This window comes from Crocuta crocuta, unplaced genomic scaffold, assembly GCF_008692635.1.
Source record: "Crocuta crocuta isolate KB4526 unplaced genomic scaffold, BGI_CrCroc_1.0 scaffold348, whole genome shotgun sequence".
NCBI lineage: Eukaryota > Metazoa > Chordata > Mammalia > Carnivora > Hyaenidae > Crocuta > Crocuta crocuta.
This window is the reverse complement of record NW_027529573.1, coordinates 6106797-6130245: the sequence shown is the minus strand read 5'-3', so window position 1 is coordinate 6130245 and position 23449 is coordinate 6106797. Positions and strand designations below refer to the sequence as shown.

The window sequence follows — 23449 nt, the reverse complement described above, 5'->3', positions numbered from 1 at the left end:
CGTGAAGCTCACACACCTTTGAGGACCTGTAACCAGGGACCCACGGAACTGGAGCCAGTGGGGCCGTGGGGGCAGAAGTGGTGGATACGTGGCTGGGGGATGATGGGAAGATTGCCAGAGCGGAGGGAAACAGGAGGCCCCACGGAGGCCAAGGGCACTGGGACCAAGGAATGGCAGCTGTGTGGGGAAGGAGGGGCTGTCAGGGGCTGCCAGGCCCAGCCTCCCGGGAGGGGGAGCTTGGGCGAAGGGGAAGTAGAGAGGGCCAAGGCCACTTCCATGGGCTGGCACCATGGCTATCCCGGGGACAAAGGGCGACTGATGCCTGGACGTGAGCACCACCAGGCGGCGTCTGCAGCCTGGACAGACATTCACGTCAGAGGCTTACGTACGTCTCCACGGCCAGGCTTTGGGCAGCAGGGTCCTTTAGAAGGATTGCTGCCGTCACCGTAGAATTTGGTCGTCACACATACTGCCGTCCGCCAAGGGGTACTATTGATAAAAGGGCTAGGATGCAGTGGCCCACAGACATTTTTGATATTCGGAAAAGATCCTCATACTTTAAATTTTGTAGACTGTAATCGAGGGTCCAGGGTCCGACAGACCAGGCTCACATCTGCACTTACTGGCTGTGACTGGTTTGGACACCCAGGTTTCCCCAAGGTCGCCTCTCTAAGCCTCCTGGTTTGTAGTCAGTGCCTGAACTAGGATCTTCGATCAGTGTGCTTTTCATTCTTCGTGGCCAAGAACGAGCATGTTCAGAACCAGAAGGGCGTGTGGCCAGGGCCCGCTGGAAGTGGGGGGCCCCAGGACGGCCTCGTCCTAGTCAGTGGGGGGGGGGCGGTCCTGAATCTTAAGAAACCATTTATTCTTTATCTTCGAAAAAGCTGCCCAAATAACAATTCTGCTCTTTAAAACAAATGAGCAAACCCAACCAAAAAGCTCACCTCACATACATACAAATTTTCTTTTGTTTTATTCATTTTAACAACCAAGGCCAAGTCCTGACAGTCAGGCTCTCTGAAAGTCTAGGAGGTGGAATGGTTTGTATACAAAGCCAAGTTGACCCTTTCAGAAGACCTGCTTTGGAAAGAAGTGTGCTTTTACTTCTGGGAAACGCTTCAGATTCTTTCCCGTGTCCCCTGGTCACAGGGCGCCCCCGTGGCCAGGTGCACTGCAGCCCACCACACACACTCGCACGCCACCAGCATTCACGCCCCGGGCCACTGAGGATGTCTGCTCTGGCCTAGCGTGGGCGTCCAAAAGAAACCCCCGAAAGAGGAAAGGAAGGCTCTATGAATCAAAGCGATCCTAAAAGCAACACATGATTGTAACAGTTCACTGAGCACAGGTACGGAACCTCAGTGTGTCACTGATTTGCTCAAGTCTTAGGGGCTTGAGCCTTGGGGCTCAAGTCTTGAGGCTTAAGAGCCCCTTCCTGCTCTTTTTCTTGTGAGTAACTTGCCTGTTATAATGTCTATTCAGTACTTGCCTCCCAGGCAGAGGAGCAAGTGCATCAGGTTCCTCGAGAGAGGTGTGCTTTTTTGAATGACAGATGCATTCTTTTCTCTCGGTGGGGTTGCTCACCTTTCTGCCACAGAACTGTAACTCAGAGGTGCAAAATCCCTTTCTTTGCTCATTTTCAGAGTGCGGCCTCTAAACTCAGGGGAAGGATAAAGAATTTTGAGTCAGAGTGTGGAAGGGAAATGCTGTCAATTAAGTGTGGTTTTTATTGTAGTGCCTCCCCAAGGCTCTGTCGCCCAAATGCCCGTTACCTCTTGGCTTCACACTTGCACGTGATTGCTCTGTTCACCTGGGTTCTTGGCTGGAAGGTTCATGGAATGAATGGAAAATCTGGCCTCGTTCCCTTCTGTGCATCTCACTTTTCAGACGAATTGAGGGTGGTTAGAAAACCCTCCTGCCTTCTCCCTTTTAATCATTTCTGAAACTACCGGGATCTAGTTTCCTCCTTTTACAGATAAAATATCCACGCCATCATTGAAGTTTGATTTTGTTGCCGGTATCTTTCCATACTTAAATAAAACCCTGTATGGGTTAGTTTTTCGTGGGCCAAACCCTGATAAAGTTGGCATAAGAGAATGGGCTGAATCGTAACTGGTCCAGGACCAGAAGTGGGATGCCCTCTGCCGGACCATTTGCGGATCGTCGTTAGCAGATGTGTGTGGCTCCTGGTGAACTGTCGCTGAAGGGTTACTTGGTGTCATCCCGTTATCTTCCCACACACAGATAGGACACTTCTGAATCTATTGCCTTGCTAAGGATGTTAAATCGTTAACTATCTTGATTTCTTAAAATAATAAGCTTCTTGATTGCGACCAAGATCTCTACAAGAACTTCCCCTTGGTGATCTCTGAGCGCTGGCAGCAGGAAGTAGCAGAAACCGTTTATGAAGCAGTAAACGCAGACACGGATAAAATCGAGGCCAGGAAGAGAGCTAAAAATAAGCAACTTGGACACGAAGAAGGTAAAACAGGCAGCGTGCCTCGAAGTATTTTCAGTGCGATGAATTCCTTAAAAAATTTTCTTGTAAAGCTGAAAAAGTATTTGGGTCATAAAGTACTTTCCAGGGGTGGTGGGGGCGGGGGTGGGGGTAGGGATGCCATAAATAGTTTCGTGTGGCTTGGAAAAGTGCAGGATAATATTTCAAAGCTTTGAGTCAACGTATAAATAAAGATGGGCAGCATGGTCATGTCAGCGCGCCCTCTGACCTTGGAACCTTCAGGGCCAGTTGACAGGGTCTTCCTTGAAGACTGAGCGTTGCAGTGTCAGGAGCAGGCCCGGCTTCACGGGCGTGTGACCTGGGCCACCTCAGAGGACACCCCGCTGGGCTGAACACTCTGCCGTCACCGCCTTGACATTCTTAATAGTTTTTGAGCAAGGGGTCCATGTTTTCATTTCTCACGGGGCCTCGCAAAGTATGTTGGTTTCGGGTGGGGATCTTAACACACATGTCACTTGTCAAGAGGGATTGATGGATATAATTACGGTTATTTTACAAACAACATTGAAGGATTACCAAACCGCATTTTTGTTTAGAACATTTGAGCGCCCTACTGGGATTTCCAAAGTGGCGTGCCTGACACCAGGCATCAAACCAGTCAGCCATTCTTGATTCACCAAACATTGTCACTCTTGATTTTCCAAAGATTTTATGAATTTTGGATATTTGAATATATTGTGATTGATGGTGATGGTATCAATTGGCTTCAGCTCTAGGCAAAGACTTTTCTGAGGCTAATGCTATGTAACAAGAATGACCAGAACCAATTTCATTGTTACTAAGTTGCTTGGGGGGGGAGGGGCATCTTGATGCCGGCTCATTCGTCCTGTTGAGTTTGCCAGTAGCATTCAGCACCTGCTCAGAAAAGTGTGCCTGAGCCTGGATGAATCCCTCCTTACGTAAAAACCCCCCTGAGTACCCCACAGGAGCAGTATAGCCCCGTAACTATGCTCACCTCCGTTCTCCAGGGAGGTGGGCTTTGCCTCTAAGCTGCTCCTGTCCATTCCCATCATTCTGGACTGTTCGCTGTAGCAAATTTTACATGGCAAGTTACATCGATGGTCATTTGCTCCAGGGAGGACCATGATGTCACTGGGATCTTGACAGACTGGACCGAGACAAAATGCACCTGAATGACCTTGCCCAAGTGTATCCTTGTAGCGAGAGCTGCATTTACAGCATCTAGGAAATTAACGAATTTATTTTCATATATGAGTGATTGCTTCGGGCATCACTGGGTCTTGGTGGAACATCTCAGGACTCACCTTACAAAGCAGGACAGTCTAGGCTTAGGTCGCTGAAGCAGACCTGCAAGCCTTCCACCTTCGATATACGTTAGCAGTGCAAACAGTTTTCCGTTAAAATGACGCCAGGGGGCCCACCCGATCCCCTCATCCCCCCTCCCCCCACCTTGGTTCTTTTCCCTCCTGCCTGTGACGCAACGTGGGTGTTGCTTGTCAGTTTATCCCGGGGTCGCCTGTGAGGACTGTAGCTCCCTGAGGCCAGGGGTTGGGGCTCCTGTAATATGGGCACTGCTGAACCCAGAGTGCCCAGAACAGGCGCTCCCTTCGTCGCCATTGAATGAATGGGAGGAGAGAGCGACTTTTAGCACAGTCACGGAAGCCTGTAAAGAATCAATGCCAGCCACGTAAAATTAACCTTTAAAGAGAGAGAGACAGAGAGAGACAGTATTTCACTCTAACAACGTGATCAGGACCTACCATGCGCGTGAGCGAGTTGGTCTGTCTACATAACCATGGATTTGAGGGATAAACATAACCTTAAGGAATAAGCAGCTTTGATCCGTGTGTTACCTTGGCTGCTTCGTAAGCCCCTAATCATTATTCAGAGGATTGAAGGGAGACCCCCAGAGCCCCATACAGGCAAAGGTACCTTGGGCAGAGCTTGAATCGAATTCCTCTCTAGTCTCCAGTTCTTGCTACACAGAATGAAAGAACAGTTTGAGATCACGCCTCTGTCCTCTCTGAGCAGTCAAGGAACATCACAAACTCACCGGAATATCAAGGAACAGCCATTTAATATGTCAGGAGGGACCCAGAGAGGCCTGCTCTTCTGATCCTGAGATAATGGTTTACGTGGCATATTCCACGCCAGAGAAACTTGGTTTTTCCAAAGAGCGTGTCATTCTTTTGTTGTTGTTGTCGTTGTTTCTGAGAATCACATGGGCCATCTGTCCCAGAGCCCGTTTAATTCGTGGCTGTTTTATATTCCTCAGATTACGCTCTGGGAAAAGACTGTATCATGCACGGCTACATGCTGAAGCTGGGGAACCCGTTCCTGACTCAGTGGCAGCGTCGATATTTTTACCTCTTTCCAAACAGACTTGAATGGAGAGGAGAGGGAGAGTCTCGGGTGAGTCAGGTGCCGTCATCAGCACGCGCTGCTGGGTCCTGAGGGCCACACGGCTCTCCTATCTCAGGAAATACCCGCTGAGCTCCGCGTAGCTGTTTAACTTACGCACGTGAGATTTTGGTGTTCAGACTTTAGCTTTCAAACTTAGCGTCAAGGAAGGATTTTGTAACATCTGAAAATAGAACGTGAGAGTTCCATCCAGGTTTGAAGAAGGCTAGGTCAAATAAGAGAATAACAAACAATCTCAGACTTTGGAGTCAGACAGAGGTGCTTAAATCCAGAGCTTAGAGAAGAAGGTCCAGCGCCCGCGACGCAGCCCAACAGTTGTGAGTCTGGATGTGCCCAGAGTCTCCCCTTTACTGGGCCTCCCCTCATCAGGCAGTGAGCTGAGTGACGCCAGCCAGGATGCTGGGCGCAGAGGTGAGGTCGCCGAGCCTCACTTCCTCTGGCCTCTGTGGCTTCCATTCCATACGCAGAAAGATACAGCTCAGGTCCTTTTCGAGGGCTAATGTTTGTGAAGAAGGTAAACAGAAATTTCTGATCCCCACTGTCCCTTTAAGCAAGGAAGACAGCATTTATGAAGCGCCTACTGTGTGAGGAGTGGAGGGCTTGTCCCGAGCAGGCAACCCCAGTGGGAGGCACACTTCTGCTCTCATGGAGGGATTGGCCAGGCCTCCGGGGCCAAGGAAGCAGAGCAGGGGCCCCACATCTAGTTGATGTGTTGTGTGTGTCCGAAAACCAGCCATCAGTTGTCTAGTGGTAAGAAGGACAGAAAGTAGTAAACTCTAATCGTGTGCATTTGACTTTTTGAAATCCCTGTCGGTAAAATGGCTGTTTAATTATGAGTGATCGCTGGTGCACCTTGCATTCCTCTCTAATGCACAAAACCTTCTCACCATTGCCAGGGCCACAGGGTCCTTCTAAAGCTAATGCATCTGGGCTCCAAAGGACTATTACTAAGTCTCTGGGGGTCCCGAATTATAACTCAGGTGCTGGCAAGTATTGTATAATATGAATTATATTTCATATTATAATAATACACTACATATGTGTGGTATATGTTATATGTATTTTATAAATCTATAAACTCAGCACCCAAGTTATAATTCATATATGTTAGTATTATATATTTCCAGATAACGAGTGGCCCTGGGCATATGACATATTTACAGTTAACCCATAAACAACAGGGGGGATCAGGGCTATTGGCCCCTCACGCGGTTAACAACCCACGTATAACTTTTGACTCCCAACAAAGACTTAACTACTGATAGCCTTCCGTTGACCAGAAGTCTTACCGATAACATAAACTGCTGCTTTGCACACAATTTGCCTGTTACGTGTCTTACATGCTGCATTCTGACAATAGCATCAGGTGGAAGGAACAAAATGTTATTAAGAACATCCTAAGGCAGAGAAAATACATTTGCAGAACTGTCCTGTGTTTACTGAAAAAGAAAAACAACATCCACGTGGACGTACAGCCACGCAGTTCAAACCGTGCTGTCCCAGGGTCAGCTAAGGCCCGCAGTCCTCTGGACAGTCACTGTGGTGCACGGCAAAAGGAACTTGTCTCGCTTTTCAGGATATTCGAAAACTTAAAAAAAAAAAAATCTTCCTTTTTTTTAAACCAGGGGACGCAGTAAGTTAGCTTCGTTTCAAAAGAGTCAACATTCAGCGTGCTGGTTGAGAGCTGTATAGGTTTAAACAGATGGATAGATTCGTAGGTGTAAATCAGGTAATGTAAAACGTGAGCATTTGCGATGGTGTGGTTTTTCATTTCGGATTCCTGGTGTCTTTATCCAAAAAAAGAAAACAAAAACAAAAACAAAAACAGAAAATGGTAAGGTGCTCATGACGCTGTAGCCTTCACCTTAAGCCATCGTGTTACAGGCCGGGCGTGGCCATCTTTTAAGGATGTCACCTGGATTTATAACCTCATTTTGATATTTTTGAGATATCATCAGCTCACAAGCCAGCCCTGCTAGGCCTTTCCTGAGCTGCTGTGTCAAAACCTCGGCCACGCCCCGTTTGCTCACATTGGTCACATGGCATTTCATTGTTTGCTCATAGCCTGGTCGGTAGAATTCAGACGGGCATGCGACACAGGGCACGCGCGCGTCACAGCCACCCAGAAGTCAGTTCTGCGTCGAGGGAACAGCTGTGCCTCATTGAGACAGTCCTCTTTTGCTGTTTCCTTCGAGATGCCATAGTTTAAATTCTGTGCATCTTCCTTGTAGCCATTCGCCCTCACTTCTAGAACATCATCAAAGAAAGAAAAAGACCAATTTTTTTTTTTTACTTCTAAGCTGATAGTTTTCCATATTATTTATTAACTCAACGTAAGAAGTTGGGAAATAGTGTGAAGTAATTTGCCATTTTTTTTTTTAATGGCTAGCAAAGTTTACTGACGATGGAACAGATTCTCTCTGTGGAGGAAACGCAGATTAAAGACAAGAAATGCATTTTGTTGAGGGTGAAAGGAGGGAAGCAGTTTGTCCTGCAATGTGAGGTGAGTTTTTTGGTTGTTTTTTAAAAAACGTGTCCCCTAGGTGAAAGAGCAGCTGTACACATGTGCAGGGGAGGGGCAGAGAGAGAGAGAAGGAGGGAGAGAGAATCCCAAGCAGGCTCTACACTCTCAGTGTAGAGCCCAGGGCGGGGCCTGAGCTCACGAACCGTCGGTTCCTGACCTGCGCGCAAGTCAGGCGCTCAGCTGACTGTACCCCAAGCGCCTTCGTCTCCTGGTTCTTCTCTTCCCGCGTGTTTGGAGCCGAGGCTTGGGTGGTGAAACAGATACAAGATACCAACGTGACTCATCTCAGGGGAATCCCGTCCTTCTCGCTCCAGGGTTCTAGCGCAGCCCAAGTTCAGTTCCTCAGAGGTGCTGGGGTGTGTGTGTGTGTGTGTGTGTGTGTGTGTATGTGTGTGTGCACGCACATGGATAGGTGTAGGTGGGCAGGTGGGGGGAGGGGTATGTGTGGGTGTGCCCACCAGAGCATTAGAGAAACCAGCATCAATANCGGCTCTCCTATCTCAGGAAATACCCGCTGAGCTCCGCGTAGCTGTTTAACTTACGCACGTGAGATTTTGGTGTTCAGACTTTAGCTTTCAAACTTAGCGTCAAGGAAGGATTTTGTAACATCTGAAAATAGAACGTGAGAGTTCCATCCAGGTTTGAAGAAGGCTAGGTCAAATAAGAGAATAACAAACAATCTCAGACTTTGGAGTCAGACAGAGGTGCTTAAATCCAGAGCTTAGAGAAGAAGGTCCAGCGCCCGCGACGCAGCCCAACAGTTGTGAGTCTGGATGTGCCCAGAGTCTCCCCTTTACTGGGCCTCCCCTCATCAGGCAGTGAGCTGAGTGACGCCAGCCAGGATGCTGGGCGCAGAGGTGAGGTCGCCGAGCCTCACTTCCTCTGGCCTCTGTGGCTTCCATTCCATACGCAGAAAGATACAGCTCAGGTCCTTTTCGAGGGCTAATGTTTGTGAAGAAGGTAAACAGAAATTTCTGATCCCCACTGTCCCTTTAAGCAAGGAAGACAGCATTTATGAAGCGCCTACTGTGTGAGGAGTGGAGGGCTTGTCCCGAGCAGGCAACCCCAGTGGGAGGCACACTTCTGCTCTCATGGAGGGATTGGCCAGGCCTCCGGGGCCAAGGAAGCAGAGCAGGGGCCCCACATCTAGTTGATGTGTTGTGTGTGTCCGAAAACCAGCCATCAGTTGTCTAGTGGTAAGAAGGACAGAAAGTAGTAAACTCTAATCGTGTGCATTTGACTTTTTGAAATCCCTGTTGGTAAAATGGCTGTTTAATTATGAGTGATCGCTGGTGCACCTTGCATTCCTCTCTAATGCACAAAACCTTCTCACCATTGCCAGGGCCACAGGGTCCTTCTAAAGCTAATGCATCTGGGCTCCAAAGGACTATTACTAAGTCTCTGGGGGTCCCGAATTATAACTCAGGTGCTGGCAAGTATTGTATAATATGAATTATATTTCATATTATAATAATACACTACATATGTGTGGTATATGTTATATGTATTTTATAAATCTATAAACTCAGCACCCAAGTTATAATTCATATATGTTAGTATTATATATTTCCAGATAACGAGTGGCCCTGGGCATATGACATATTTACAGTTAACCCATAAACAACAGGGGGGATCAGGGCTATTGGCCCCTCACGCGGTTAACAACCCACGTATAACTTTTGACTCCCAACAAAGACTTAACTACTGATAGCCTTCCGTTGACCAGAAGTCTTACCGATAACATAAACTGCTGCTTTGCACACAATTTGCCTGTTACGTGTCTTACATGCTGCATTCTGACAATAGCATCAGGTGGAAGGAACAAAATGTTATTAAGAACATCCTAAGGCAGAGAAAATACATTTGCAGAACTGTCCTGTGTTTACTGAAAAAGAAAAACAACATCCACGTGGACGTACAGCCACGCAGTTCAAACCGTGCTGTCCCAGGGTCAGCTAAGGCCCGCAGTCCTCTGGACAGTCACTGTGGTGCACGGCAAAAGGAACTTGTCTCGCTTTTCAGGATATTCGAAAACTTAAAAAAAAAAAAATCTTCCTTTTTTTTAAACCAGGGGACGCAGTAAGTTAGCTTCGTTTCAAAAGAGTCAACATTCAGCGTGCTGGTTGAGAGCTGTATAGGTTTAAACAGATGGATAGATTCGTAGGTGTAAATCAGGTAATGTAAAACGTGAGCATTTGCGATGGTGTGGTTTTTCATTTCGGATTCCTGGTGTCTTTATCCAAAAAAAGAAAACAAAAACAAAAACAAAAACAGAAAATGGTAAGGTGCTCATGACGCTGTAGCCTTCACCTTAAGCCATCGTGTTACAGGCCGGGCGTGGCCATCTTTTAAGGATGTCACCTGGATTTATAACCTCATTTTGAAATTTTTGAGATATCATCAGCTCACAAGCCAGCCCTGCTAGGCCTTTCCTGAGCTGCTGTGTCAAAACCTCGGCCACGCCCCGTTTGCTCACATTGGTTACACGGCATTTCATTGTTTGCTCATAGCCTGGTCGGTAGAATTCAGACGGGCATGCGACACAGGGCACGCGCGCGTCACAGCCACCCAGAAGTCAGTTCTGCGTCGAGGGAACAGCTGTGCCTCATTGAGACAGTCCTCTTTTGCTGTTTCCTTCGAGATGCCATAGTTTAAATTCTGTGCATCTTCCTTGTAGCCATTCGCCCTCACTTCTAGAACATCATCAAAGAAAGAAAAAGACCAATTTTTTTTTTTTACTTCTAAGCTGATAGTTTTCCATATTATTTATTAACTCAACGTAAGAAGTTGGGAAATAGTGTGAAGTAATTTGCCATTTTTTTTTTTAATGGCTAGCAAAGTTTACTGACGATGGAACAGATTCTCTCTGTGGAGGAAACGCAGATTAAAGACAAGAAATGCATTTTGTTGAGGGTGAAAGGAGGGAAGCAGTTTGTCCTGCAATGTGAGGTGAGTTTTTTGGTTGTTTTTTAAAAAACGTGTCCCCTAGGTGAAAGAGCAGCTGTACACATGTGCAGGGGAGGGGCAGAGAGAGAGAGAAGGAGGGAGAGAGAATCCCAAGCAGGCTCTACACTCTCAGTGTAGAGCCCAGGGCGGGGCCTGAGCTCACGAACCGTCGGTTCCTGACCTGCGCGCAAGTCAGGCGCTCAGCTGACTGTACCCCAAGCGCCTTCGTCTCCTGGTTCTTCTCTTCCCGCGTGTTTGGAGCCGAGGCTTGGGTGGTGAAACAGATACAAGATACCAACGTGACTCATCTCAGGGGAATCCCGTCCTTCTCGCTCCAGGGTTCTAGCGCAGCCCAAGTTCAGTTCCTCGGAGGTGCTGGGGTGTGTGTGTGTGTGTATGTGTGTGTGCACGCACATGGATAGGTGTAGGTGGGCAGGTGGGGGGAGGGGTATATGTGGGTGTGCCCACCAGAGCATTAGAGAAACTAGCATCAATACCCCAGATGTGCCGGCGTGCAGGTGCTTGTTAATCTGTCAGAGCTCCTCTCTTGGTATTATTTTACAGGCTTGAGTTTAGAAACCAGAAATCAGAGGGCATTTCTGAACAGATCACCAGCAGTGCTTCAGGCTGGGGATCAGGAGGGTCCCCTGAGGGGCTTCGCCAGCCTGCTTCTGGCGCTAGGCCCCAGAGGAGGGCCCCGTGTGGCCCTCGGGGAAGCGGGCCGCCGCGGGCCAGAGAGCAGCCTGGCACGGCCGTGACCAGAGGCACCTGGCCATGCGCAGGTCGGGCCAGGCCGCTACAGCGTGTCCCTTTGTGTCTCCATGCAGAGCGACCCCGAGTTTGTGCAGTGGAAGAAGGAGCTGACCGAGACGTTTACAGAGGCCCAGCGGCTGTTGCGCCGTGCCCCCAAGTTCCTCAACAAGCCCCGCCCCGGCGTGGTTGAGCTGTCCAAGCCCCCCCTCTGTCACAGGAACAGCAATGGCCTCTGACACCCAGGGCACGAGGGTCCTGGGGAGACAGGGCCGCAAGGAAGCCCTTGCCGGGGGTTTCAGCCCTTGACATGGAGCCTTTCGGAGACGTCCAGGGGTCGGAGGTTCAGTCCCCTTGTCCCCAGGGCCCCTCCACGGCCAGGAGGACCTAGGACACTGAGGTGCCCCTGGTAGGAGCTCTGACTGCCGCCCGGCGGGGGGCCTCTCCCCCCCGTCCTCCCAGTGCCTCCTGTGCATCACCTCTGTCCACTCTCGAAACTACTGAAGAAACAAGCAAAAGTTCCTCTCCTTCGTCACCTACCAGTTTGGGCGTACATGAACTTAGGACTTGAAATGATTCCTGCCTGTCCCGTCCGTCTGTATGTCTGATCATCAAACACAAGTTACACTTGCCGGGACGGAGCGGCATCGGGCACCGACAGCCCCGGCGCTGCCCTGTTTTACGTACTGGACCTGTGCGCGCCTGTCCCCCCGCTGCGGGGCCGGACATCAGCCAGGCAAACCGACCTCCCGCTGCTCTGGGCTCAAAGCCGAGGGTACTTGCCAGGAAGGCTGCACGTGGGCGCCCACTGTGGGTGGAACCCCTCCAGTCCCAGCCTGCCTCCGACAGGGAACAGAGGGAGCGTGCCCTCAGAGGAAGGTGGTGGCCGCTCACCTCTGAGGGCCCCCCGGCCGCGGAGCCCCGGAAGGCCTGACGGGCCCTGAAGGCGAGGCGGTGGGGTGTGGCGCCCAGGGCCACAGGGATTTTTCAGACGTCTTCAAATAAACGAAATAGCACTTTCGCATGTCTGGGTGCACGCGGACGCCGGGGCGGGGGGACGGTGAGTCTGTGCAGGGTTCCGACAGTAGGCGGTTCCAGCGCGTCCCTGTGCCTCGTGCCCCAGGACACGTGTCCATCACGGGTGTGTGCAGGAAGGAAAGAATCGCTCTGTTTCACCTCACAGCCTAACTTCCAGTGAATCTCACGGGCTAAAGAACGCGAAGATGAAGGTGTCCAGGTGGGCTGACCATGCTGTTGGCTTTCCCGTCGTCCTTGGCCTGTCGGTAGTGAGTAGTACTTTGCCCCCGGTGGGGGGGTGGCCCCACACCCCAGACAACGGGGGAGTGCCAAGGCCGTTTGCCTCATCCCCAAGGCGTCGTCTCCGCTCCCACCAGCGTCCTGCGCCCTGTTCACACCACAAATAAATGCCGGGCCGTGAGCGGATGTTTCCCAGTGAGGCCCCTCCATCGTCAGACTAAAAATAATAACAATAATTTTTATAAAGTCTACATATTTGTCTTCTTAGTGCAACCTTGTTGTGTGTTTCTAAGCTAACTCCTAACAATATAAACAACCGATCGTAACTGTCTGCATCCTGCCCTCGATAATTTCAGTGGGTCCAAATCTCCGTGTCCTGTGTTCAGTGGGAAAGTAAGTCCTTTTCCATGAACTCCTATTTGGAGAGTTTGGAAGGTAATTGGAGAACGTGTTTGATTTCGTAGGAGTTACTTTGGAAAAGGAGTCTGGAGGTTCATGACCCATCTCAGCTACCAGCTGGGGTCTAAATGGGCGTTTCCGTTCTACTCCACGACCACCAGCGGGGAGGAGGGGTGTCCTATGTACGGGCCTGCCCCTGTTTACAAGGCAAGACCTGCGTTCACATTGTGTTTAAAAGAAGAAAGAAAAGAAAAACCAAACCAAACAAAAAAACCCGCTAGCAACAGAAAAGCAGTTGTTCCTCATAGAGGTTGAGCGCCTTCCCGGCCATGGCTAACAACAGCTGTCGCTGCTGTCACCGGGCCGGTGGCAGGCTCCCACGCCCTCAGCAGTTACAGTTTGCTGCGCCCGGAGTCCCCGCTGGATAGAGTCAGGGACCCCGTGCACAGACTCCTCCAGGGGCTGGGCTTGGCCTCTCCACTTTCACACCGAGAGCGTCAGCCGCACCAGCCTGCAGCGAAGATACCATTTTTGCTCCAGAGTAGAACGGGTCTTTTCGAAAGGAGACGTGACTTGGAAAATATCCTAAGGGCCCTTCCACCTCACCTTTCATTCCCAGTGCTGGGGGCTTGTCTGGCCTGTCTCCTTCCTACCTGCACTTGTCCCCACGGGCGTTCTCATGGGGCCGGCTTCTCCGCTGCCAGACGGAAGACACCTCTGGGACCCTTCTGTGCCTGTGTGGCCTTGCGTGGCCAAAGTAGGCTGCTGGTTTGTTTTGTTATTATTTTTTTAATTTTTTTGTGTGTGCATGTGAGACAGCATGAGTGGGGGAGGGGCAGAGAGAGAGGGAGACACAGAATCTGAAGCAGGCTCCAGGTTCTGAGCTGTCAGCACAGCGCCCGATGCAGGGCTTGAACTTACAAACCACAAGATCATGACCTGAACTGAAGTCGGATGCCCAGCCGACTACACCTCCCCAGGCGCCTCAGGCTGCTGGTTTAGAAGCCTTGGTGCACTTGGCTGTTTCAGAAGGTTTAAGAGTGTCACACCATTCCTAGACATTTGGCCCTTCCTATGTTTGGACCATTACAAAGGACAAAATTCACACATTTTCTCATCATTCAAGGAAGATGAAGTTGATAATATTTTTATAAAGTTATACCGTCTTGATTTCATAAATCGAGGGAATTAATAGAGCAAAGTCAAAAAATGAAGATTACCTCTACCTGCTCTACAGCATGTATGGAATCCATGACAAACGTGAGTGAGTCCAAGGTTCTTTTTTTAAGCTGAAATATTCTCTCTGGTGCAGTCGCTCCTTCACGGCACTGCGGGTCGTGGTTTTCCCTTCCGTGTCATGTTGAAGTATGCTTTTTCAGGAAAACTTTTAGAAATTAGCTGGTTCAGTGCTAATGGAAATGATTGACCGGTTCACTGACATTATGGTTTCAAAATCCGTAGAAGGGCCAGCCGCAGAGGACGACAAGTGTCCCACTCGAGAAAGACCACAACGACAACACAAAACCATCTGTTGGAAGCAAGACTTCGCTCAATTTGTGATTTGACCTGTGCCACACGGATAGCAGAAACCATTGTGTTAAGGCCCTCGCAGGCCATTAAAAAATACCTTTTACCAATCGACAGTGAGCTTTAACTACACAAGATAAGATCCACGTGTGGTTTTTCTCTGATGAGTTACAAAACTTCACTCGTAGTCGGGCCAATTCAATCACAGCATTTGCCTTTTCGATGGAATCAATTTTTCATGTCAGGAAGAAAACCAGGTTCGCAACGTTGGACCTCTTTCACACGATGTAAATGTATAAAACATACTTTGAAAGACGCTGGTGTAAAGATAAGACTTATTTTGTAAGACTTGATCACACATGGTTTTTGGGTTTCTCTCTCAGTCATGTTCAGGGAAGTGTTTCTGGGCTGTGCAGACACGCCTGATGAATTACCTCCTCTCCACCGCTAAGGATTGGCACAGTTGTGCCGGAGAGGAGGGGGACAGGAGTTTCCGGAGTCTGTCACAGAGTGGTGGCTGGGGGGCCGTGGGCTGAAGGAGTGGGTGTATTGGGTGACCTCCCCCCCCGCCGACAAGAGCAGTGGTAGAAATGGGGCAAAGGAAGGAAGACGTTAACTTGCAGGTAAAAACTCAACAACCTTTACACCAAGCACCACGCAAATGCCTGAGTTAAAGTTGGCTGATTCTTTCCCTCCTTGAAACAGGAGTTAAATAGTAATTATTGCAAGACACGGTCACTTTATTTTCAATTATGGAGCCTCCAAACTTATAAACAGACCACTGGCTTTCCATCAGGCCTCTGCCCAGCACCCAGAGCTAACACCCTATTTGTGCATGCCTTGCAGCTACCCGGAGGGCCAGATGCGGGGTCTGGGTGGCTGTCCCCAGGGCCCCGTGGCCAGCTGCAGACTGTCGCAAATCCACTGAAGCCACAGGAAGCCCCTCCCCGCCCCCCTCGAATAACAGCCCTGGGCTTGCTATCTAAGCCATGCCCACTTCAGGAGTGAGCTTTAATATGGGGCGTCTGGCTGGCTCCGTCCGTCAGCACAGCCCGCAACTCTTGATTCTCGGGGTTGTAAGTTTGAGCACCATGTTGGGTTAAGAGATTACTTAAGAAAATCTTCTGAGTGAGTTCTACTAGTTTAAACCTTGAAAACGTTTTTTCCCAAAAGATCTAGCCTGAGTTCCCCTCCCATGAAAGGTTGCCTTGAGAGGTTTGAATTACTTAAATTCATATGAATATGAATTCTTTTTACCCAGGCCACATTCAAATAATGTGTCGAATTAATGAAAGTTGAACTCTAGAATAATAGGATTTCCTCAGGTTGTAATGGACTGTAGATTTCTTTCACCCTCAGAGACTAATAGACCTGCTCTTTTATAGCTAAGGACAGGGACACCCCCGCCCCCCCGGCAGTGCCCCGTGCCCAGCCACTCACTGATGTGGCCGGGAGCATTGACCAATAAATTCAGCACCCCAAATGTTAAATTACCTTTATTTAAACACACACACACTACAGAAAATGGATTAACAGCATATGCATTTCATCAAAAACCTACAAGAATAAAAACTGCCTTTTAAGGTTTCCATAACTCAACATTCTTAGAGGACATTCTCTGATACCACAATCTCAAACTCCTCTCTGAAAACTGTTAACTCTGCTCCCATATTTTCTTCTGTCCTAATATAAAATGCCTTTTATGTAAGGGTAGGGAATGGAGAACTATTTCTAACCATGCACTCATACTTACAAAGGACTTGAAATTGAATTTCTCTCCGGTGTCTCAGTTGATTAATATCCCATGATGTATATATCGTATGTGGTTTGTAAGCTAAACACTGGCCATTTTTTAAGTTCTGTTGTTGAATTGTATTTTTCTATGTTTTAAATGATTATAATAGATTGGGCTTTTTCCGGGTAACATAAAGATCGCTAAACTGCATATATAAATATATATATATAAACAGAGTTCTATTTTAGCACAAAAGCATTTTATATTATTTATTGAATCCTTAACGCTTGTTTTCATCGAAGTATTCTTTATTTCTCCTTTTCATTTGTATAGTTTGTTATTTAAAGAAAAGGCCGTCCTTTCTGTTTTTCACAAACTAAACTAGAAATAACGCGCACAGCCACGCGGGGTGACAGCCGTCCCCAGCCGCCACTGGCTGTTTTCAGCAACAGCTTTCCGTCTGCTCTGTGCCGAGAGGCGCCTGCGCCTTCTCGACAACATCTGACCGCAACCTTGCCATGAAATACTGCTCTCATCTACCTCTTCAGAAACCGTCCTGCTCATTGACAGGTACCCCAGACGCTTCCTTCTACACTGGCTGCGCCATAAACACGTCTCGGTAACGCATTTCGACGGGACTCCCTCTTGTTGTCAGTTTTAAAGCCACAGCGTCATGGAAGCACGGGGGGCAGGTGCACCTCTCTTCTGTATCGTTACCCTCAGGAGCCAAGAGCCACCTGCGGAATGTCCTTTCCTGCTCTGATGTGCCCAGTCCCCACAACTGGTCTTGCCATTGCCCCGGGACTCGACTGTTGCGCCTTACTTACCAAGCACTGAACGAAAGGTCTGCCCTGGGCACGTGCCACGAATGGCCAGCTGTGTTTAAGAACACCACTTCCAGGAGCTGCACATTTGACCTTGATTTCCCCTGCCCCCTCACTGCTTCCCAGTGGTTTGGAAAATGGGATCAGAAAGGAAATTGCCCTTGTAGAGGATTAAAACTTTGTAAGAGGTTTTATGTGTGAGGGGTCTTATTTTCGGGCAGACAGACCCTTCAGGTCTATGTGAGCCAGAATGGCCGGTCCCTGGGAGAAGGGGGGTCCCTCCTCATGTGCTGACATTTCTCTCTGCCCGTCTTCCTTGCTGGGCAGCCATCAACGCGGTATCATGTTTACTGTATTCTTGGCAAAGTGTCACACCGTAAAGAAAGAAATCTGCTTCCTGTTGTGCATTGCCCTATGGCATTAGCTATTGTCAATCTAGATATTGTGCCTGTAAAATTACCCTTTGGTTTGACCTCTCCCCACATTGATTGTGCCAGTGGAGGTCGATAGCCCGCCCCCAGTAGCCACTTAACTAGTACACGTTTGAAGTCCTATCCCACGTGCGCCACCGTTCCACGCCTGTGGTCACCTGCCCTGTGCAAGGCACGCGCGGCCCTTCAGCTCTCACCGTCTCCCACGGTTATGTCAGAGCACGAGGCTGGTTTTCCATGTTGATAAACTGCTTATCTAAAATCTCAATAAACAGCATCTGTACAAAGATATCTACTCTGGCGTGCTAAGGGTACGTGGGAGGGGCTTTTTGCAAGCAAAAAGGAAGCGCCTCCACGACCCGCATTTTGTTCCACGGTCTCACGGATAATTGCTGCTCTCTCTTCTAAAGCAAGCACTCCCTGCCTCCCTCCCTACCCCTCCTTCCCAGTCCTGCCCGACGCACGTGGCGTGGACCCAGGGCAGCGTAATGGGCAAGGGCAGAAGAGGAAAGGAGCCCCGGGCCCTCGCCTTCCTCAGGCACCAGGAACTACAGAGAAGAGTGTTTCTCAGCTTCAGCGAGTTTGGGGCTGGGTCATTCTCTGGCAGGGACGGCGGGCACCATAAGGTGTTGAGCAGCATAGTCAGCCTCTACTCGCTGGACGCCAGCGCCCACACCCCCTCCCCAAGCCAGTCTTGACACCCCCAGATATCTCCAGACATTGCCAGATATCCCTTGTGGGGGCAAAACCACCCCCCGTTGGGAACCCCTGGTGTAGACGAGGGGAAATTCTCAGTGTGTCGGGGACAGAGTTGGGGCAGGGACTCCACAAAGGAGAAAGGTTGTTGCCAAGGTCACTGGCCAGGGTTCTTAATTCCCGGGAGCCCGTGTGGACCGAGAGGTCCGCTGTGCGGTTGTTGTGGCCAGACTCGTTGTCACGCCAGGAAATGAGAGGGACACAGTGATGCTGCGGGCGGTGCCACCCCCGAAGGTGGAGGAGTGGGTGTTAGGGTTAAGACTGTGGCAGTGGGGCCCGGAGCCTCCACAACACCTGCTTCCTTTCCTTCTTGATGTCAGTGCCTCGGACAGATTTCTCTAGACAGCAGACCTGATCCGTGAGATGCGGTGGGGGCGGGGACATGAGACACCACGCCAGTGAGCCTCCCAGTCATCTCAGGGTCCACTTTGCCCTTGGCTTTGGCCCGTGTCTGCAGGGGTGGGTGTGGGCTCATTGTGTCCAGACGTGGCAGCAGTGGTGCTGGAGGTGGTCACCAGTCGCTCTACTTTGCCAAATATGCCACGGATGACCTTGGCCAAGGGTCTAAGTGGGCAGCGTCATGTGCTGTCCAGATTGCCCTTCGCAGAAGAACTTCTAACCTGGCCGTTTGGCCCGAAGCTGTTTGGGGGTCCTTCGTCACACCTAGACATTTCTCTCTCCCTGATCCTGATTTCTTCTCCATCCTCTACCAAGAGAACTCCTTAATAAACTTCTGTTCCTTGAATTCTGTCTCAGAGTCTGCTTCCTCTGGGACACCAGTCTGCGAGGTCAGTCCCAGGTGCGGTGGGAGAAAGCAGGTGTTGAAGTGGGGTGTGGGGGTCTGGATCGCCCACTGCCCGGCTGGCTGTGGTCAGAGACGGGGTTTGGAGGTCGTAGGTGGAACATAGAAAGCCCCTAGTACAATGAGAGGGGGCTTCCGGCATGCAAATTTGCAGCAGAGGTGAGTTGGGACAGTACCCCAGTGGAGGGGAAGGCACTGACCGCTCGGTCCCACCAGGCTGCGAAGAAATTGCCATCTCAAAAAGAACTGCAGGTGCCTGGGTGGCTCAGTCAGTTAAATATCCGACTCTCGGTCTTGGCTCACATCACGATCTCACAGTTCATGGGTTCGAGCCCCACCTGCTTGGGATTCTCTGTCTCCTCTCTTCCTGCCCCTCCCCACCTTACGCTGTCTCTAAATAAATAAATATTTAAAAATACAAGAAAAAAGAAAAAGAACTGCAATATTGGGAAGGAACCTCAAGCATATGCCCCCAGGAGGATAAAACTGATTTACAGACGACTGAGAGTGTGGGAATTTTCTTGAATGATGAGGCATTGGTCCGAGGTTACCCCGTATCACCTTGGGAAGTTTTGCCAGAGGCATGAGTGGGGAGTGGGGGAAGCATTTTTAAGGAACCATCACTGAACTGCCCCCTCATTACATTCCCTGCCCACAAATACACCCTATTTGGGTGGCTCAGTGGGTTAAGCATCTGACTCTTGATCTCAGCTCAGGTCACGGTCTCGCAGGTTGTGAGTTCAAGCCCTGCATTGGGCTTGATGCTTAACCCGTGCCTCACCCAAACCCTTCATAAATTGCAGGAGGCTTTGAAGAAGAACTTACAAAGCTAATCACAGATATGGTACCTAAAATGAATACAGCGTGTTATCATTACTCCTACGTGGAATCTAACCATGACCAATGACACGAAAAACTGTCGTCGTATTTCGGCTCTAATAATTTAATGACCAGCATCTGAAAGTCTCACCCACTCCTTAACATTATTACCAGATCGTTTCCCGACCTTCCCGCTCCCTCCAATGTTTCAGCGTGATGAAACTTTGGCTCCTCATTAGGAGTCTGCCTGAGTCTACAGACCCTAACAGGCCCATTCCTAGCGATACGCTATACATCAGCACAGCACCTGCCTTGTCATCAGTAACCCACATTTGCTGCGATGTTAGCAGTGGCTGAATTATTCGATATATATGCGCCAAAGCAGTTTTTCATCTGCTTATTCATACACGCAGGCCACGGAATGTACTATGCCTCTTACTCCTTCTCAGAAACACGGAATATCAGAATTCTTTTTTGTTTGTTTTTTGTTTTTGTTTTTTTAATTTTAAAAATTTATTTCTGAGAGAGACAGTGTGAGCAGGGGAAGGTCAGAGAGAGAGAGGGAGGTACAGAATCTGAAACAGGCTCCAGGCTCTGAGCTACTGTCAGCACAGAACCCAACATGGGGCGAACCCACGAACCATGAGATCATGACCTGAGCCGAAGTCGGACACTTAACCGACTGAGCCACCCAGATGCCCCCAGAATATTGGATTTCTACGATCATTCAGTTATAGCCACAGCGTTCATGGGTTACGTTTTACCACGAGGCCAAATACCCTTCTGTCTTCACAAACCTCTCAACAATCCCTTAAATCGGTACTGACTTTGTATAATGAATCTGAGGGGGGTTCTCAGGAGACAAACCACTTGAACGTGATTCTTTGCCTTCTGCTTTATTCTCCTATTTATCATCTCCGTGCTAGCAGCAGTTCATCTTTTATTCCTACGTGAGGCAGAATCTAATAACCCCTCTGGAAGCACATCTGACTCAGACAAAACCCCATTCCACCTGTGTTTGTAAAAATCAAAGATATCCTAGGTCTCTGACTTCTTATTCTAATGCGGTGACGTCACAGAGGCTGCTTGGGGTTCTCTCTCCCTCCCTCTCTCTCTCTGCCCCTTCCCTGTTCATGCTCTCTCTCTCTCAAAATAAATCAACATTTGAAATAAAAATAAATAACTTATCCTAAACACCCAACCCCCTCGCCTGCAGCTCGCTGCTGTGTTTGTTTGTCCAGAACTGCAGTTCCCCCGCTACCCCTGAATGAACTTGCCAATTCTGAGCTTGCATCAGTCGCCTTCTTTATTTAGGGCAACAAAGAGTCTGTGAAAAGTGGGAGAGACAGTAGATACTGGATGATGGGAGATCGGTGGCTATCTGGCTATCGCTGTGCTTAATGGATGCTTGAGGGGAAGACAAGAACAAGCAGAAAGGAGCCAGTGCCCATAGGACACACTGAGGGGGCCACATCCACCGTGGGCGGGACAGAAAACGAGGACCAGACCTGGGACTCAGGAATGAGGTCGATGAGCTCCAAAGGTGGTTAAACTCCCAAGGCAGGTCTGTCTGCTTTGCCAAGGCGCACTGGGCTTGGGGAAGAAGGAGACCTTGTCGCGTGGGGTGGGGACCTCCAGATTCCTCTGACTTCCCCAAGGCGGCAGACGCATTCTACTCCCTCCCATGAAGAAACAGCGCCCCACCCCCACTTGCTGGAGGATGATGCGAGGCACTGCGGCCCCCAGTCAGGATCTCGCCCTCCCTTACCTCCTTGCCACTAGGCCTATAGCTAGGGTGACGCCCACCCCCACCCCCCACCCCGGGCTGGGGAGGTGCCTGAGGAGAGAGGAAGGGAATTATACCCTAAGGCGGCTGCAAGGCGGAGCCAGCACTGAGGGGCAGGAGCAAGGAGACACACCCACTCCAGGGACTGATACCGGACCGGTGGATACCGGAAGGTGTATGCATTCGGGACCACTCCCTGGGCTGCAGGATTGTCACCCTGGCAAGGACACCGGCAGCCTGGCTCCTCTGAGCACGGAAGATGCGAGGGGAGGTTAAGACGCCAGAATTCCTCGGGTAGACAGAGGAGGAAGGGGACGAAGCGTTCAGAGAAGTGGGCACGCTTGCAGGGAGGCACTGTCAGGCGGGAACACCCACGGGGCGGAGGGGGGCCAGCAGGACACCAGGACCACGAAGTTCAGTGCTGGCTCTCCTCCGCAGGCAGTGCAGAGTTAGGAGAAGCTTTTACAGATCTACATTCGGTCATTTAGTCAGTCAACAAACATTCCCTGAGCACCTACCAAGGGCCATGAAGGACTAGAACAGGCAGTAGCACCGGGATCCCCATTTTATAGAAGGGAATCCTGAGGGCCCAGGGAGACGAAGACACTTCTTTAAGATCAGGATTGGACCTGGCTTCATAGCCTGTGCCCTTTCCTGACACCCTGAGCTCTGCGCGCACACAGCGCCTCCAGACCCTGGCCGGGGCTGGGCTTCGGGGGTCCCTCTACAGGGGTCTCTCCCACCTCCACACTCCGGGCTATGTAGTCTTCTGTCCACCAGTTTTATTTCACCTACCAAAGATTCTGTGAGCACCTGCTGGGTGCCTGGCCTGGAGCCGGGGGCCCAGGATGAGCAGGAGACTACAGACTGGTGGGAAACAGACAGACAGACAGATGGACATCCAGAGAACGCACGATGTGGGACCAGATCCTGGGACACTGGCTCTGGTTCCGTTTCCATACATTTGGTGATTTACTTCATATACATTTATGGAGCACTTACTGTGTACCAGCCTCAGCGCGCGCGCGCACACACACACGCACACAAACACACAAACACACACACACACAGTTCTCGGAGAACAGTGGGAGTGATAGCCCCACACGATAGGGGCCAGGAGACATCACAAGCCAGGTGGAAGCCGTCACCCTAGCATGCAGTGAGGTGGGGTACACTGGGGGCCCCCGGAGTTGCAGGCCATCTGGAGATGATGAATAGAATGTGACATCCCCAGAGGCAAAAGAAATGGACCGCCCACAAGGGTCCCACTCAACAAAGAAGTTAAGGATGATCGGGAGGCTTAAGTCAGTTGCCCCAATAAAATAGCACAATCCATCCCTAGGCCATTTTGTGGGCCCAGAGCTGACCTACTGAAGACACGGCCAGGGCTCCAGGGGCAAAACCTGGCACAGCCAGGGCAGGGGTGCACGCTCACGGCCCCCCGGTCTGTGGTCTGTGCTGCAACGGACCTAAAGCCACTCGGACCATCTGTGCTACCGGAGCACCAGAAGGGGCCAGTTTCCGGGGGCCCTTGTAACAGTGCCTGCATGTTGTCATCCTGTCCCTCCCCCCTAGGGGTGGAAGCCCGGAGACGCAGGTGGGGGGTGGGGAAGGGAGGAGCAAATGCTGCTCACAAGGGCTGCCCTGCATCCCAGTGCGGTCAGAGCAGCACTGATGGATTTCCCAGCGCCTCAGGTCCCAGGAGGAGGATGCAGACACGCCAGGTGCCCTCGGGACTCAGTTCCCTTCAGGTCACCCTAACCATCACTGCAGCTTGAGGCTGACGGAGGTCCCCAGCCCAGCCTTAGAGCGCTATTTCTGCAAGCCCACCCCACCGTGTAAGACCGACTGCCACGAGAAAATACCAAAGAGGAACAGGACAGAAAAGCACCAAGATGCTCGTTTCAGGACCTGGTGGGGGTGGGGGTGGGGACTGGGTTTACATTTCAATGTCAAAAGAAAAGTGTTCCATGACCTCCCAAGAAAATGCTAA

The 23449-nt window shown here is 50.3% G+C and overlaps 1 protein-coding gene, 1 long non-coding RNA gene and 1 pseudogene across 3 annotated transcripts in view; 2 read left to right on the top strand and 1 right to left on the bottom strand.

Moving 5' to 3' along the window:
- The window catches only part of LOC144229570 (uncharacterized), a 9502-nt gene extending 2429 nt beyond the window's left edge, over positions 1 to 7073 (bottom strand). Inside the window, exons 1-3 of one of the 2 annotated variants that reach the window (XR_013334522.1) lie at positions 6190 to 7073; positions 4533 to 5105; positions 3474 to 3700 (exon numbers count right to left, since the gene is read on the bottom strand). This is a non-coding gene — a long non-coding RNA (uncharacterized LOC144229570). The remainder of the gene's footprint in view (positions 1 to 3473; positions 3701 to 4532; positions 5106 to 6189) is intronic. The other variant, XR_013334523.1, reaches the window with a different exon arrangement.
- Positions 1 to 17584, top strand: part of GRK3 (G protein-coupled receptor kinase 3) — a 106729-nt gene extending 89145 nt beyond the window's left edge. The window contains exons 17-20 of the mRNA XM_077761679.1: positions 2320 to 2482; positions 4755 to 4891; positions 7290 to 7403; positions 11198 to 17584. Coding sequence (XP_077617805.1) covers positions 2320 to 2482; positions 4755 to 4891; positions 7290 to 7403; positions 11198 to 11359 — 576 coding nt within the window. The 3' untranslated portion in view covers positions 11360 to 17584. The remainder of the gene's footprint in view (positions 1 to 2319; positions 2483 to 4754; positions 4892 to 7289; positions 7404 to 11197) is intronic.
- A 2213-nt stretch (positions 17585 to 19797) lies between these two features.
- On the top strand, positions 19798 to 20720 carry LOC144229461 (cytochrome b-like; annotated as a pseudogene).
- The last annotated feature ends 2729 nt before the right edge of the window (positions 20721 to 23449 follow it).